The sequence below is a fragment of the Trichomycterus rosablanca genome, chromosome 1, assembly GCF_030014385.1.
Source record: "Trichomycterus rosablanca isolate fTriRos1 chromosome 1, fTriRos1.hap1, whole genome shotgun sequence".
Lineage (NCBI taxonomy): Eukaryota > Metazoa > Chordata > Actinopteri > Siluriformes > Trichomycteridae > Trichomycterus > Trichomycterus rosablanca.
Genome location: NC_085988.1, coordinates 11,128,199 through 11,144,935, shown reverse-complemented (window position 1 = coordinate 11,144,935; position 16,737 = coordinate 11,128,199). Strand labels below are relative to the sequence as shown.

General features: G+C 42.6%; 1 protein-coding gene and 4 non-coding genes across 5 annotated transcripts; all 5 read right to left on the bottom strand.

Annotated features, from left to right (window-relative positions):
- Positions 1 to 1,595: 1,595 nt before the first annotated feature.
- rps5 (ribosomal protein S5) lies at positions 1,596 to 12,082 on the bottom strand. The gene is made up of 6 exons (XM_063017771.1): positions 11,998 to 12,082; positions 8,700 to 8,805; positions 7,135 to 7,344; positions 5,606 to 5,734; positions 4,203 to 4,301; positions 1,596 to 1,712 (listed from the first exon to the last, which is right to left on the bottom strand). The coding sequence occupies exons 2-6, from the start codon at positions 8,802 to 8,804 to the stop codon at positions 1,644 to 1,646; spliced, it is 612 nt and encodes a 203-aa protein (XP_062873841.1). The 5' UTR covers position 8,805; positions 11,998 to 12,082; the 3' UTR covers positions 1,596 to 1,643.
- Positions 1,805 to 1,937, bottom strand: LOC134325795 (small nucleolar RNA SNORA3/SNORA45 family). Its single transcript, XR_010014355.1, has one exon. It is a non-coding gene; the product is annotated as a small nucleolar RNA SNORA3/SNORA45 family (small nucleolar RNA).
- On the bottom strand, positions 5,846 to 5,978 carry LOC134325800 (small nucleolar RNA SNORA3/SNORA45 family). The gene has a single exon (XR_010014357.1). It is a non-coding gene; the product is annotated as a small nucleolar RNA SNORA3/SNORA45 family (small nucleolar RNA).
- LOC134325808 (small nucleolar RNA SNORA3/SNORA45 family) lies at positions 7,755 to 7,887 on the bottom strand. Its single transcript, XR_010014361.1, has one exon. It is a non-coding gene; the product is annotated as a small nucleolar RNA SNORA3/SNORA45 family (small nucleolar RNA).
- Positions 8,971 to 9,103, bottom strand: LOC134325790 (small nucleolar RNA SNORA3/SNORA45 family). Its single transcript, XR_010014353.1, has one exon. It is a non-coding gene; the product is annotated as a small nucleolar RNA SNORA3/SNORA45 family (small nucleolar RNA).
- Positions 12,083 to 16,737: the final 4,655 nt, after the last annotated feature.

The following is a 16,737-nucleotide window of genomic DNA, read 5'->3' as shown; positions in this document are numbered from 1 at the left end:
AGGCGTTTTATTAGGATGTTCCTTATCGTTATGGGTCCACAAAGTTGAATCAGTTCATCTGGACACAAGTTTGTTGTAGAGATACGTTTCATCACTCATCCAAGTGACTTCAGTCTGAGCTTGTGGTGAATACCCCCAACCTTATATGCAGACGATTTGCATCACGACCGATCACCGCCCATTGCATAACAATGAAAATCAACTACATATAAGGTTGGGGTATTCCTCACCAGCTCAGACTGAAGAATCTCTTGGATGAGTGATGAAACGTATCTCCAGACCAAACTTGTGTCCAGGTGAACTGATTCAACTTTGTGGATTTGTGCACCTGGATTATTGAGCAAGCATCAAGAGAGATCCTATAGGTGTTTGGAAGGTTGTGGGTTTTCTCTTTCTAACAGGTATTGGTGTGTTATTCTGCACCTTGTGTGTATGACTTGGTCTATACACGTTCCTTGGTTTAATGTTAATGTTTGGGTGTATTTCAGAGTTTGTGGTCTGTTCCATTTAGTTTGCCATTTTCCCTTAATGTAAAAACTTATTTAGTGGTTTAGTATCTGTTGAAGGGATTTTGATGTTTGTTGTTAGCAGCAGGGGAAAGAAGACCCTGTCTGACCATCCCTCCCTTAAACACGACCAAACATGTTTGTATGGACACCCAGTCAGGTCGGCGGCTCTACGAAGACCTGATCCGATCACCTTAAACTGTTTTAGCATGGTCTCAGCTTCTGGTCCAATGGTGACGACGATTCAGCAGTGCAGGTTACGATCAGGTTGTAGGTTCAATTCTAAGTGTCTCCAATCTGCCTCCATTAGGCTTGTTGGCAAGAAACTTTCCCCAATTTTTATCCCCCTGTCTAGTCGTGTCCAGTTACCCTTAGTACGTCCTCTATACCGATTCGACCCTTCACCGCTGACTGAGGACGCCTCTCAACTGACACACGTCCCATCCAGCACGTACAGTCAATAATTTTCACCTGCACGAGTCGAGTTCATATACTTGATGGGCACTGTGCATGGAGGGCCACACCCGATGGGATGAGCATTATTCCTCAGCCCTGTGCAGGCGCCATCAGTCAGCCAGCAGTTGCATGAGGACCTATGATCCGACTAAGTCGGAAAGGCATAGCTGAGGTTCGATACGATGTATTCGAAACCCCAACTCTGGTGTGCTAGCGTACTTTACTGCTGCGCCACCTGAGCGGCCCATTTGTGACAATGTTAATAATAATGTTATAGGGAGACCGTGGGCGTTTAAGATGTAAATTGATGCCTATAGAAATGTACCAGGCTGTGGGGGGGGGGGGCAGCTGTAGCCTAGTGGTTAAGGTACTGGTCCAGTAACCAGGAGGTTGCCGGTTCAAGCCCCACCACTGCCAGGTTTCCACTGTTGGGCTCTTGAGCAAGGCCCTTAACCCTCAATTGCTTAGACAGTATACTGTCACAGTGCTGTAAGTCACTTTGAATAAAAGCGTCTGCTAAATGCTGAAAATGTAAATGCACCAGATTTGTAAGGTCTTGGAAATGTGAAAAGTGGGATAAACTTTCAGCTTCATCTTATAAACGAGTCTGAACACAAAACAAAGAATCAAATCTCCACCAAATGTATTTATTCGATATTTTTGTAGAAACGAGATCCGTGTTTAACGGTTGGACTTGGCCACTCTCTCCAGCTCGTCCTTCTTCTTGATGGCGTAGGAGTTTGACGAACCCTGAAAGCAGCAGAGAGAAACAATGAGACCAAACTAAAAATGGTTCTGCTTTCCTTTCAGGAACTCTGGTGAGCTTATAAACAACAAAGAATGAATGTATCTGAGCTGGTGATTGGCTGAGCAATGAGAAGAGTCAGCCAATGAATAAGCAGAGAAATATTAATCTACGAGAGCTCTAGCACACCAGGACAACCAGACGTATCGGGATGTGACTCTAGCCTCGACTGCAGATAAAAGCAACAAAATTAAATCAGTGTATTCAGATTTCAGAATGAAAACAAAAACAAGCTTTTCATTCATCTTTTCTGCTCCTATTCTTGACCTAAGCAGGAATAAATAGACAACTGATTGAACACAGCCTTATTATTAGTAAGCACCATGCTGATTCAGATTTCTGACGACGATGTGGACATGGACGATTGTGGAACTCCTTTTTGGTGGAAGGTAGAGATGCATGAGTACCGATACTAGTATCGGGTATTAGCCCGATACCGCACTCATTAACTCGTACTCGCAAACGAGGCTTCGATACTAAACATCCGATACCTTGTACCAAGTGCACGTTGCTGCGTTAACGCAGGGATTTTCAACCCGTGGGGCGGCAGTGCTTGTCTGGGGGGGGGTTTACTTCTAAACTTCTAAAACTAAAGCAATTAATTTTTCACCCACGGGAGACAGATTGAATTATTCTCACTGACCACGCTCACACGCACGTTTAATGTTATTTAGTTCCGTATGAAAAAAAACAAAAAACTTCAAAATAGAGCTAACAGCGAAGATAACCAGTTACAAAAGCAGCGACCGCTGTTATAGGACGTGTGTGTGTCTTTAATACTCTGTTCACAGTGTCGATACAAGTGATTCAGGAGTCGACTCATTTTAAGCTTCTTTTCTCAGTCATCTCTCCGTGTTTACTGTTATAATAAATGATGCGGTTGTAAATAAACACCAACTACTACAGAACATTCTGTGTGACTCGCTTACATTATAAAGTTCAGGCTTAATTATACTGGTTATTACCACAGAGCGGGAGTCGACTCGGAGTCGTTTAGGATTTACCGAGGTGAACCACGAATGTACGTGCTGATAGAATCGGCTCAGATGGGATCGGACTGTATTATCCTTTTAAAGTAAATATTTCAATCAGCAGAATCGCATCGCATGTATGATGTGCACAACGTTAATTACGTGCGTTTATTAATGAACGTTAACGTTAGCTTGTCAGAAGCTTTCTCAATGATGGCTGTGCGGTGTTTTTTTATTAGTGATGGCAACCCAAGCAACTGTTCCACTGCACTATTTTACACTAAAAACTACACTATTCCATAATGCTCCAGATTGCATCATTCTAAATAGGTATCGGTATCGGCGAGTACAAAAATACATGTACTTGTACTCGTACTCGGTTGGGAAAAAATGGTATCGATGCATCCCTAGTGGAAGGTATGGTCTATATGTGTGTATAGTGGGTAGAGTGTTTGTGCGACTAAGGGTGTAGATCAGGGGTGCCCAATAAGCAGATCGTGATCTACCAGTCTACCGCACAGTGCACGCTGGTAGATCGCGCCTCATTCAACAGGTCACCTACGCCTCAGCCCGCCTAAAGCACCGCTAATCTAGAACGTTTTTTCATTCATCAGTAGCCAGTTTGCACCATTTTTGCATTATTCCTGTTGTAACCTGCACTGTTTGTGACGATGAGTGCGCAACCAAGCACAAAGGAACCAAAGACGCTTCGATTGGGGCAGGAACACTGCAGAGACGCCGTTTTGTTTATACGTGGGAGAAGCTGACGGAGAAAATTTAACCCTAGAATCAGTCAAGGGCCTCTGCTGGACATTTCTGATAATATCCAAACATAAAATGTGCCACATATTTGGATCAACCTACTTGTGTGAATCAGCCTTTTCCCACATATAAAATAATGAAGTCTAAATATGGGTCCACCCTTACTGATGAGCACTCCTGTCCAGACTACATAAACCTGACCGACACCATTCAGCGCATTTAAAACAGCTACAAAGCTTGATGAGGCGATTGTGATGACCAGTTGATTAAAATAGTAGATCTCAAGCAGCGAATGGTTTTGAGTGAAATTTTATTAAAAATAACTTACATGGTGTTTTTTAAGTGCTTTACTGAGGTGAAGATTTCCCTGTAGTTAGTTGTTTGGTAGAATTTTGGTCCGATGGTGCTATATTTCGGTAAAAACTGACCCTTGTTCGTCACTTTACGGCCAAAAGTATTGAGACACCTGCTGTACAATTCATTTCAAAAACTAACAGCACTAAAAGAGTGATTTTTCAGCTAAAACAGCAGCCGCTCTTATAAGTAGCTTCTCACGGGACCTTAAAGTATGTCTGGGTATGGGAATTTGTGCCCATTCAGTCATATGATGACTGCATTGTAGGGCTGGGCGCTGATATTGGTCGGGAAAGCCTCAACTGATGTTCCAATTCGTTCCAACGTCGTGGACCAGGACTGCGTTACCTTGGCGGCGTTGATGAGCTCGTCGGCCAGACACTCAGCGATGGTCTTAATGTTCCTGAAGGCGGCTTCTCTCGCCCCTGTGCACAGCAGCCAGATAGCCTAAACACACACACACACACACACACACACACACACGGTTCATTACTATCAGCACAGTCGCATTCAAAATGCAGCAACGTCTCAGATATGAACGCAGTTTGTATCTGAGCTTGTGATTGGCTGAGCAATGGAAAGCAGCGGCCAATGAACTGACAAAGATTCACTCTGCGAGGTCGGCAGTCGCGTCCCGGCGACCAGGAGCATCGGGACGCGACTGCCGTCTCGCGTTCGCGCGCCCAAACTTTACAGGACTCGTTTCGGGTCACGCTAGTCCCGCCCCCTCATTTACACTTCTGAATATATTACACGATGAATTCATATCCAGTTCCCGATTGTTAATGCGCTGGTGCTTCCGACCCTCACTCACTTTTGTCTTCAAATTGCGCCCTGCTCCGAGTTCTCGGGTCGTTCTGGTCCGCCTGCTTGATCCGACACAGCCAGACGCCCTTCCACTACCCAGGCTGTCGGAGGATCTCATAGTGAGGCGGGTATTGTGGCAAGCCGTAGCCTAGTGGTTAAGGTACTGGACTAGTAATCAGAGGGTCGCTGGTTCAAGCCCCACCACTGCCAGGTTGCTGCTGTTGGGCCCTTGAGCAAGGCCCTTAACCCTCAATTGCTCAGACTGTATACTGTAACCGTACTGTAAGTCGATTTGAACAAAGGCGTCCGCTAAATGCCGTAAATGTAAATATAAATATTGCTTTGTGTCCAGACCTAGTCATATCACATTCCCAGTTATGAATGCGCTGGTGCTTTCTCAACCCGCAATCTCACTTTCTTCACTTTTCATCCGAAATAATACGAAGCTGGTCCTGACGGTACAGCGTCTGGACACATCCGAGGAAAGTTGCAGCCTAGCGGTTAAGGTACTGGATTATAAATCGAAAGGTCACCGGTTCAAGCCCCACCACTGCCAGGTTGCCACTCCTGGGCCCTGGAGCAAGGCCCTTAACCCTTAATTGCTTAGACAGTGTACCGTCACAGCACTGTAAGCTACTTTGGAGAAAAGCATTTGCAAGTCCCGCCCCTCATTCACGCTTTTTGAATATATTACATGATTGTTTATTTCTCGGTTTACCCGAGCGCCCCCTAGTGACCACTGAGATTCTCATTCCGTCTTCATCCTGATAAGAATAACAACCAAGCCTTGCGGACACTGAGCTCACTGAGCAGAGGACCTGGCAACCCAGACTAGCGGATGTGTGCACGACTGCCTGACGGCTACCAGACCGGCAAGGGCATCCTGGTGCAAACCCAACGGACCGTATTTCTAAATAACGTGAAGACGGTGTGTGCGCACGTACCTGGTTGACACGGCGGAGTGGGGACACGTCCACGGCCTGTCTCCTGACCGTTCCGGCGCGGCCGATACGGGTGGAGTCTTCACGTGGGCCACTGTTAATGATGGCGTTGACCAACACCTGCAGAGGGTTCTGTAACACACACACACACACACACACACACACACACACACACGGTCAGGAATACTGGAGGACGTAGGCTAGATGCTGACTGGACGCCGTCCAGTCCTACATTACAAGAGGTTCTGTTTCTGAGCTGGTGATTGGCTGAGCAATGGGAAGGGTCAGCCAATGAATAAGCAGAGAAATATTAATCTACGAGAGCTCTAGCACACCAGGACAACCAGACGTATCGGGATGTGACTCTAGCCTCGACTCATACTGATCACAGATGTGATAATTATATAAGAACAGTTTAGGGAAGGTCCTTTCCTGTTCCTGTGCACAAAAACACGCTCCATAAAGACTTTTTTCTTGACCAACATCAGTGCCCGGCCATACAAATGCACTTTTGATTAAACAAACACAAATTCCCACAGACATACTATATACTACATATAGTATAAATCTTGTGAAAAACCTTCTGAGAAGAGTGGCTGTAGTTCTAGCTAAAAAACAAGCTCATCTTCCGGTGTCCGGATACTTTTGGCCATATAGTGAACATACTAAGACAGTATTGTATGACCAGGCGTGTGACCACAGGTCAGATGACTGGTGGTCCTGGAACATGCGCCAATAGGAGGACACAGGGCACGTTCTCCTCTAACGAGAGCACTAACCGGCTCCAAACTCTCCTATAACAGCAGGACACATGGTGTGAGAGGTATTGCTCTGTGCCCAAATCTAGTCGTATCCAAATCCAGATTGTGAACGCGCTAGTGCTTTCACAACCCTCAATATTATGTATTATGTTTATTAGGATTGTGACGTCACGTTTTACACTTTGGTTACATTCATGACAGGAACGGTAGTCACTCATTACCCATGATTCATCTGTTCACAAGTTTTTAATATTAAACACAGTCATGGACAATTTAGTATCCCCAATTCGCCTCATGTGATGCCATGACGACCAAAGACATCATTCTAAATGAGTTTGTCCCATCAGTGTTGTAGGTACTGCTTTGTGTCTAGATCTAGTCATATCTAATTCCGGATTGTGAATGTGCTGGTGCTCTCTCAACCCTCAGTCTAATTAAGGAGATCCGGATCACCACACGTCCCTTCTGAAAGGTGTCCAATCTGCTGCCGCTTTTTATCACCTACCAGTATCGTGCCCTCCCATTCACAACCTTCCCTCCCTCAGACATGACCAATGTTGGCAGTGGTAGCTCGGTGGTACCCCAGGTTGAGGTACTGAACTAGTAATCATAAGGTTGTGGGTTCAGGGGCCTAAACCTAATCACTTTAATTTGTATTCTGTCATAAATTGATAAAAGCGTCTGCTAAACGCTGCGAGCGACTGGACTGACCAGGTCGGCGGTTCTGCTGACCTACAAAGTCGGACAGGGTGAAGCGGTCGGCGCTCGTACCTCTCCGGTCAGCAGGTGGATGATCTCGAAGGCGTGCTTGACGATGCGCACGGTCATCAGCTTCTTGCCGTTGTTGCGCCCGTGCATCATCATGGAGTTGGTCAGACGCTCCACGATGGGGCACTGGGCCTTACGGAAGCGCTTGGCGGCGTAGCGCCCTCCGGAGTGAGGGAGGTACTTGGCATACTTCTCCTTCACAGCGATGTAGTCCTGCGGTAGAGAGAGAAACACACACACACACACACCTTTAGCTCGACTCGACAACATATTACAAGCGTCCAACATTACAGCAACAGTCTGGGGAAGGGCCTTTCCTGTTGCAGCATGAGCGAGCTCTATAGAGACGCGAAGAAACTCCTAGTTTAAGGAAACTCGACAGCTTTGGTATGAATCGGAACATCAACTGATACAAATGCAGTAATCTTTCGACTGTATGGGCACAAATTCCCACAGACATACTTCAAAATCTTGTGACGAGCCTTCTCAGAAGAGCGGCCGCTGTTCTAGCTGAAAGATCACACAGAGGGTCACAGTCTGGTTTTTTTTTTTTTTTTTAAAAGGACGTCCAGCAAGCTCATGGTCAAGTGTCCTAATACTTTTGGCCCCATAGTGTATATTAAAAATGTATCTGAGCTGGTGATTGGCTGAGCAATGGGAAGAGTCAGCCAATGAATAAGCAGAGAAATATTAATCTACGAGAGCTCTAGCACACCAGGACAACCAGACGTATCGGGATGTGACTCTAGCCTCGATATCGATACACACCAACCCTAAACACAATCATTTCTTTTCTCCGGACAGTCACTTCTTTTCACCAAACAGGATTTTAACGTCCTGTTTTACACTTTGGTTACATTCATGACAGGAACGCTAGTTACTCGTTACACAAGATTCATCAGTTCACAAGGTTATATCAAACACGTCATGGACAATTTAGTGTCTCCAATTCACCTCACTTGCATGTTTTTGGACTGTGGGAGGACGCACGCAGAAACGGGGAGAACATGCAAACTTCACACAGAAAGAACCCGGACCGCTCCACCTGGGGATCGAACCCAGGACCGTCTTGCTGTGAGGCGACAGTGCTACCCACTTAGCCACCGTGCCGCCCCCCAGATGAATTAAACCTGGCTCTCTCATCCAACATCAGTGCCTGACCTCACTGACTTAAAACTGAATGGGCACAAATTCCCACAGACACACTCCAAAGCCTTGTAGAAAGGCTTCCCAGAAGAGTGGATGATATCGAAGCTACAAAGAGAAATATAAACGCACACGGTTTTGGAACGGGACCTCAAACAAGCTTGGTTTATTAGATGAAACGTGTAGAAAGCTCTGCTGCGACGCTCTTTAATTAGCTTTCTGGTCAGCCGTCCACTAATGTCCGGAGAAAACCCAGAGAAATTAATCACACACTAATACGTGAAATTCAGAACCTTCAAAAGAATGATCCAGACCGAACTTGGGTTAGATCGAGACCCAAAATCAATGGTTCTGGTTTAGAGGAACCGAACAGCTCAGAGTCTCCAAACTGGCAGAGCTTCCGGCGTCTGTTAAGTTTTTACCTGAAGGGAGATGTCGTTGATCTGTACATCATCGGTGCTCCACTTCCCGAACAGTTTGATCTCGGGTGTCTCAGCCACAGCGGGCGCGGTCTCCCAGTCTGCCATTCTGAGGAGGACAGAACATACCATTACTGTCAAAGACCTAGTGCATAATTTCACACCTATGATGCTGCATGTGACGTAGAGAAGAACTAATGACTCCAGTCGTCCAAGAGTGCCATCCAAATAAACTATTCTACAAAAGCATCTGCTTAATCTACCTGGTTATTGTGAGTGTTTCTGAGCTGGTGATTGGCTGAGCAATGAGAAGGGTCAGCCAATGAATAAGCAGAGAAATATTACTCTACGAGAGCTCTAGCACACCAGGACAACCAGACGTATCGGGATGTGACTCTAGCCTCGATTTTTACCACTTATCAAGTGGGTTTTTTTTACATTTGCGTGTTTAAGCGGACGCTTTTTATCCAAATGACTTACAACTAGAGATGGACCGATCGGGTTTTTTGGCATCGATTGCGATCTCCTTTCAGGGCAATCGGCCGATAGTCGATTTCGATCCGGGGGGGTAAATAAAGTAACCAAACAATTATTTTTTTCACCCACAGGAGACATATCTTATTAGTCTAACTGACCACACACACACACACACAGGTTTAATGTTATCCAGTTTAGTCTGAAAAAAACTTAAAAAGAGCCTCACAGTGAAAATAAACCGAAAGCAACAGCGTGTGTGTGTTTCTTTAAAAAAAACGCTTTGTTCACAGTGTCGCTTTAAATGATTCTGATTCAGGAGTCGAATGTGACGCGTAAGTTTCTCTCTCCGTTTTTACTGTTATTAATAAATGCTGTGGTTTTAAATTAACACCAACTACTACAGAACATTCTGTGTGACTCTCTTACATTAAAAAGCTTCATTAAACTGCTATTACCACAGAGCGGTCACCGAGTCAGACTCGTTCCGTCTGTGGAGCTAAAAGTTCTGATTACCCTAAAAGTTCAGCAGATGATCCTGAACTAACGAATTTGGTAATGAATAAACTTTTGCCTCTGATTGGCTCTGTAACGTTTTCTGTTCTCATCTACATCACAAGTAAGAACCGCTCACGATTTACCAAAGTGAACCAGGAGTTTATATAATGTGCTGATAGAATCGACTCAGATGTGACCGGGTTGAATTATCTTTTTAAAGTAAATATTTCAGTCAGCAAAATTGCATCGTATGTATGATGCACAACGTTAATTCTGTTATTTTAGGTCATGAAGAGCTTTCATGATGGTTTCTGTACGATGGTTGATGAATGGTGATGTGATGGTTCGTGTTTTGTAGCGCAAAGTCTGGATCAATCCACTGAGCTGTTAACTTAACGTGATCTTTATATATCACACGATCGAATCGGCTACATTTGGGAAATATCGTCCGATCGCCGATAGCATATTTTGATTGAAAATCGGCCGATATCGATTCGAAGTCGATCGATCGTCCCATCTCTACTTACAACTATCACTAAATACAGTTTAACAAACAGTGGTAACTTGGCGGTGGTGGGGCTTGAACCAGCAACCTTCTGATTACTAATCCATTGCATTAACTGCTAAGTCACCACCATCCCGATATGACAATTACAGAATTTAGCAAACATTTTTATCTAAAGCGACTGAGCAAGTAAGAGTTAAAGACCTGGCTCGGGAGCCCAACAGTGGCAACAACAGGGCTTGAACCAGCAACCTTCTGATCACTAGGCCAGAGACTTGAGAAAGTCTCTCTCACATGTAGTCTGGCCACCAGAAACTGAAGAAGAAATTCTATTATATCGATTAGGGCTCAACAACTAAATCAATTTGATGCAATATATTTTTTATTCCATATAAATACATCTAAATATATGAAAAGCTAATGAAAGATTTTGGGCACGTGGACATAAACCGAATCCCGAATTCAATCCTAGTTTTTATTTCTATGCATGACATACCAGTGAGAAAATAGTACGACCAAAGTATTAATACATTTCTTAATACATAAACATACATTTCGCATAAACTAGAACAACTAAATCAGTGCCCAGCTACACAGATGCTCTTTTGACTGATTGGGCACAAATTCCCACACACAGACGTACTTTAAAGTCTTGTGAGAAGCTTCTCAGAAGAGCGGCTGTTGTTCTAGCTGAGGGGATCACATACTGGTCACTCTGTTTTAATACCATTTGTTTTATTTAATGGGAGGTCCAGCAAGCTTCTACATTTGCATTTAAGGCATTTAGCAGACGCTTTTATCCAGTATACAGTCTAAGCAATTGAGGGTTAAGGGCCTTGCTCAGGGGCCCAACAGTGGCAACCTGGCAGTAGTGGGGCTTGAACCAGCGACCTTTGGATTACTAGTCCAGTATCTTAACCACTAGGCCACAACTGTCCCTTCTAGTCAGGTGTCCAAATACTTTAGGCCATATAGTGTAGTGCACCAGTACACTCATAATTAACCTGAACTCTGTTCTGTTCTGAATAAATGACATTTCTATTTGTTTTTAAGTTATTAAAGCCGTTATTCATATCATATCACATCACAATCAGACTCGATGCTCAACATAGAGATAAAACTATTCCCTGGAACTTAATTATAGAGAGCAAGGAAGTAAACACAATCCAAGCTATTAAGAGCCTTGCTCAGGGGTCCAACAGTGTCTATAAAACAATCCAGACAGTTTGGCTTTAACGAATATAAGCCTCTAATGAAGTTTCACTGTGCGGAACACTGTTAATTGCCTGTAAAATACCGAAAACTACAATATTTAACATCACTAATACACACCTAAGTAACGGTATGATACTAAATGTGCAGAATAATACAATATATGGCCTGATAATACTAAATAATCAAATATTATGAACGAAACAGAGTCTCCGGACTGATCAGTAATGAACTCCTGCCGCCACAGAGCCACCAGTTACAGGCCGCAAACAGAACAGCGGTTAATAACCAATACCTGTTCAACATAAAAATCTCAAATAACGCGTTTATAATAATTTAAGTATGTAAATTACACATTTATAGTGTATTAATGTTGTACACACATAACACATGACTCTTATGGGTGCTTGGCTAACCATGCTAAAGCTAACAGGCACACATGGCACTTTCACCGCTCCGGCTCACTTTTCAACTATTTAAACATTTCCTGCACATATAACCGCTCCTAACTCTTCTCTTACACTCCGGAATGTGTTCACACACCCGTACGATGAGAAATATTCCGATTTTACTCGCTTAAAACGCGTTTAAATGATAAAAAACGGAACTCACTTGAGTCAGAAGCGCACACGCACAGCTTGCAGAGAGAAAAGGGCCTGAGAGCGGATCGGCGGCCCTACATCCGGTCTGACAGCGGAAACGCCGGCTAGAGCATTTCGGGAATTGTAGTTCGTTTCTGGGCAATTTGACTACAAACTGTCGTTAATCAACACACGCTAAATGCTAAATTGCTAACGAGCCGTTCCAATTTCGTTATTTCGTTATTTCTAAATGAATCATTTGTTCTTTGTGACACTGATTCTCATGTTCTGACTTTTCATTTATCATAAATGTTTTTTAAAAATTATGTCACAGATATGTTTTTTACACTTGAATCACATGGTCATGGACAGAATACATTATTCACCCATTTGTTACATATTAGGTTCACGTCCTCTTGGTTTTATTACATGTGGATCATCAGCCAACTGCCCAGTGTTTCTCGTCTCAGTCACCCTGAGGGCGGCACGGTGGCTCGGTGGGTACTACTGTCGCCTCGCAGCAAGAAGGTCCTGGGTCCGGGTCCTTTCTGTGTGGAGTTTGCATGTTCTCCCCGTATCTGCGTGGGTTTCCTCCGGGTGCTCCGGTTTCCTCCCACAGTCCAAAAACATGCAAGTGAGGTGAATTGGAGACACTAAATTGTCCATGACTGTGTTTGATATAAACTTGTGAACTGATGAATCATGGGTAATGAGTAACCACCGTTCCTGTCATGTTTGTAACCAAAGTGTAAAACAAGACATTAAAATCCTAATAAACTAACAAACAGTCACCCTGATCATTTTTCTAACATATTTAACACAAAACAAAAACTTACAAATGATTGATTGGGTGGTGCACTATAAAATACCAGTTGTATGTATGAAATGTACTATTGTTTTTATACTGATCATGCATTGTATGGTGACCATATTTTGGTTTTCAAAAAAGAGGACACTTGGTCCTGGGAAAAGGGGGGTTAATTTCATGTAATTGGTGGCACCATGGTAATATGTATGGTGTAGAGGTTTATATTGTTGACAAATGCATCAATATTGCAACTATGTTATTAAACTTTAATGCATATACAGCTACTCTTTAACAATATAACTAACAAATGCAAATAATCTTGTTCCCTTGCATTCAGCGTTTAGCCCTAAACAATAATAACAACAAATAATAATAAACCTATTATAAACATAATAAACATATAAAAAAGTTGAAAATTGTTGAAATTGCTGAGCAATTTCCACAGAATGCAGTGCAATCACAACAAGAGCCTCTGTGTTAGAACGTGTTTGTTAAAATAAGTGTTTGCGCTGTTTTGGAATCAGGTAAAGGCTTGTTTAACAAGACAGATGTGCTGTCGAAAATAGTGACTCCCGGACGCATTTTTTATGTCCCAAAAAGAGAACATGTCCTGTCTGTTTTACCACCGTTTTATGCTTTTCAGGCTGGTGGTGGGTCTGATTCACTGGGTGAAAGGTAGGAAACACTCCGGACACAGGGCACTCACACAAACTCAGTGCAAGTTAGTATCTCCAATGCCCTTGACTGCATATCTTTAGACTGTGGGAGGAAACAGGAGCTCCCAGAGGAAACCCACACAGACATGCAAACTCCACACAGAAAGGACCCAGACCGCTCCACCTGGGAATCAAACCCAGGACCTTCTTGCTGTGAGGCAACAGTGCTACCCATCGAGCCAAAATATGTATTGAGCCAGACCTGTGGTTACACTGATTTGTACAAAAATGTAGTAGGCCATTGGACATGATTACTTCCAACAAGAATACGTTTATTTAATTGCCTTCAGCGCTGAGGACGCATCAGACGCTCCCTAGTTATTCAGTCAGATTATCACTCAGAATTAAGGCGCCTAAGTGGGAGCATTTTAAGGAATCTAAGAATTTAGACATGCCCTCTTCTCGGGAGTGTAGGATGATGTAAAATGTGTCTGTGTAGAGAGATCACTAGGTTCTCAGACAGACTCTGTGGGGAATAAGAAGCGACTAGATTTTTTCATTTGTTAATGCAGGAGTTTGTTTGTTTGTTTATTAGGATTATAATGTCATGTTTTACACTTTGGTTACATTCATGACAGGAATGGTAGTTACTCATTACCCATGATTCATCAGTTCACAAGTTTTTTATATTAAACACAGTCATGGGCAATTTTGTATCCCCGATTCATCTCACTTGCATGTCTTTGGACTGTGGGAGGAAACCAGAGCACCCGGAGGAAACCCACGCAGACACGGGGAGAACATGCAAACTCCACACAGAAAGGACCCAGGCCGCCCCACCTGGGGATCGAACCCAGGACCTTCTTGCTGTGAGGCGACAGTGCTACCCACTTAGCCACCGTGCCGCCCTTTTATGCAAGAGTAGAAAAAGTACAGAACAGATGAGATGTCTAGTGTAAAAGTTAGACTTTATTTGATGACATTCAGCCACATTTTAGTATTCAAAATGTATTAATACACTTTTTTAAACCTGTAAAACACATCAGTACATGTGGCTGAACACACATCTGAGTTACAGTTTAATACATGTACAGTAAAAATCCCTCATAACACTTTTAATATAACAAACCCACAATAATACAGCAAAATAATACAGATTAAAAGCAGAAAAAAATTAAACACAAAGAATTCCTGTCAGATATTAAAATAAAATACTTTCACACAAGACAAAGAAACAACATATTAAACACTGCCGTGATACCATTAAACACACCCACACATTACTGGTTTTACAGAGGAGTGTTTAATCATGTCTGTGCAAATTATTGTATTTGTAAATAAAACCTCTTTAATACCCTTCGAGTCCACGTTCTGAAGGACAAACTGAAACAAAAACGTAACCTCCGCGCTGTTCTACATGAACATAGGTCCACGTAGTAGTAGTGCCTAATTTAGACCTTTCACCATCCACCGTACTTAATATTGTAAAAAGATTTGTGGAATACTGAAAAATCTCCGTCTGTGTCAAGTTCGCAAACTGCACTTCATATTAAACCGTCATGCTAAATCAAAATATAGTGAGCAACGACCCATCTTTGCTTGCAATCCTTTTAAAAACAGCATTTCTCCACACAAGATTCCAGATGAATTAGGCCTTTTACCACCAACAGTACATAATATTGTGAAAAGATTCATAAAATAGAGAGAAAATAGACGGCAACGAGCCATTTTTACTAGCAATCAATTCAAAAAGGAGTGTTTCTCCACACAAGATTGCAGGAAAATAGGCCTTTTACCATCTACCGTACATAATATTGTGAAAAGATAAAATGAAAACTAGGAGAAATCTTAAATTTAAACCAAAATAGTGGGCAACGACCCATCTTTGCTTGCAATCTGTTTAAATAGGAGTGTTTCTCCACACAAGATTGCAAATAATTGAGGCCTTTTACCATCTACCGTACTTAATATTGTGAAAAGATGTAAAATACTGGAAAAACCTCCGTCTATGTGCGGGACCTTCAAGTCTGCAAACTGCACTTCGTCATGCTAAAACTAAATAGTGGGCAACGACCCATCTTTGCTTGCAATCTGTTCAAACAGGAGTGTTTCTTCACACAAGATTGCAGATAATTTAGGTCTTTTACCTAAATAGAGAGAAATATTAAATCTAAACCAAAATAGTGGGTAACGACCTATCTTTACTAGCAATCAGTTCAAAAAGGAGTGTTTCTCTACGTTTGCAAAAAAAATCTAGGCCTTTCACCATCTACCGTACATAACATGGTGAAAAGATTCACGAAATAGGGAGAAATCTTAAATCTAAAACAAAGTAGTGGGCAATGACCCATCTGTGCTTGCAATCAGTTCACAAACAGCATTTCTCCATCCATGATAATCAGTCTGTGATACATAATGATATAAATCGGCAAGGTTCATTCCCTTTAAAGTCTGACTGTTCTCCTCAATTCTGCATCCCATTTTTAATGAAATTCCTTGATGCCCTATTTTCACTCCCTTCTGTACATCCCAAAAGTTCGAGGCCACTAGTGAGAATAAAGACGTTCTAGATGTCTTACACCGTTACGTCCACCTTTTTGTACTGACTTATTAAAAATGCTGATATTTAAGTATCAAGGCTACAGTAAATGTTTATTCCTCCCTAATAAACCTCCGTCCTCACTAACACTAATATTAACTCGATTAAGATCAGAATTATTGCTATTGGTAAAAAAAAAAGTGTAGATAAAATCCCTGTCCCTTATCAGCTTTGTGATGTGCTACATGACCAAAAGTATTTGGACACCTGACCATGAGCTTGCTGGATTTTCCATTTCAAAAACAAACAGTAATAAAACAGAGCGAGCTCTGTGTGATCGTTTCAGCTAGAACAACAGCCGCTCTTTTAAAAAGGCTTTAACAAGACTTTAAAGTATGTCTGTGGGAATTTGTGCCCATTCAGTCAAAAGATGGTCAAAAGAAAGTTTCAGCATTTGTATGGTTTAAGAAAGCCTAGTTCATGTTCCGGTTCATTCCAGAGCTGTTTGGTGGGACTGAGGCCATGCTGCAAATGTTGCTGCAAAGTTGGAGGCATAAATTACTTTATATAAGTAGTGATTTATTACACCTGTTAGCAACTGCTGTGGCAGCAATGCATGAATAAAAAAAATGTCAAGGGGTGTCCCAATACTTTTGGTCGATATAGTGTATCAGTACACGCAGTCAATCACTAAATGTAAAGAAGAGAATAGGAAACATGTAAGAAATCTGGACTGTAAAAGCCCACAAGTTCTATATAAACACTGTC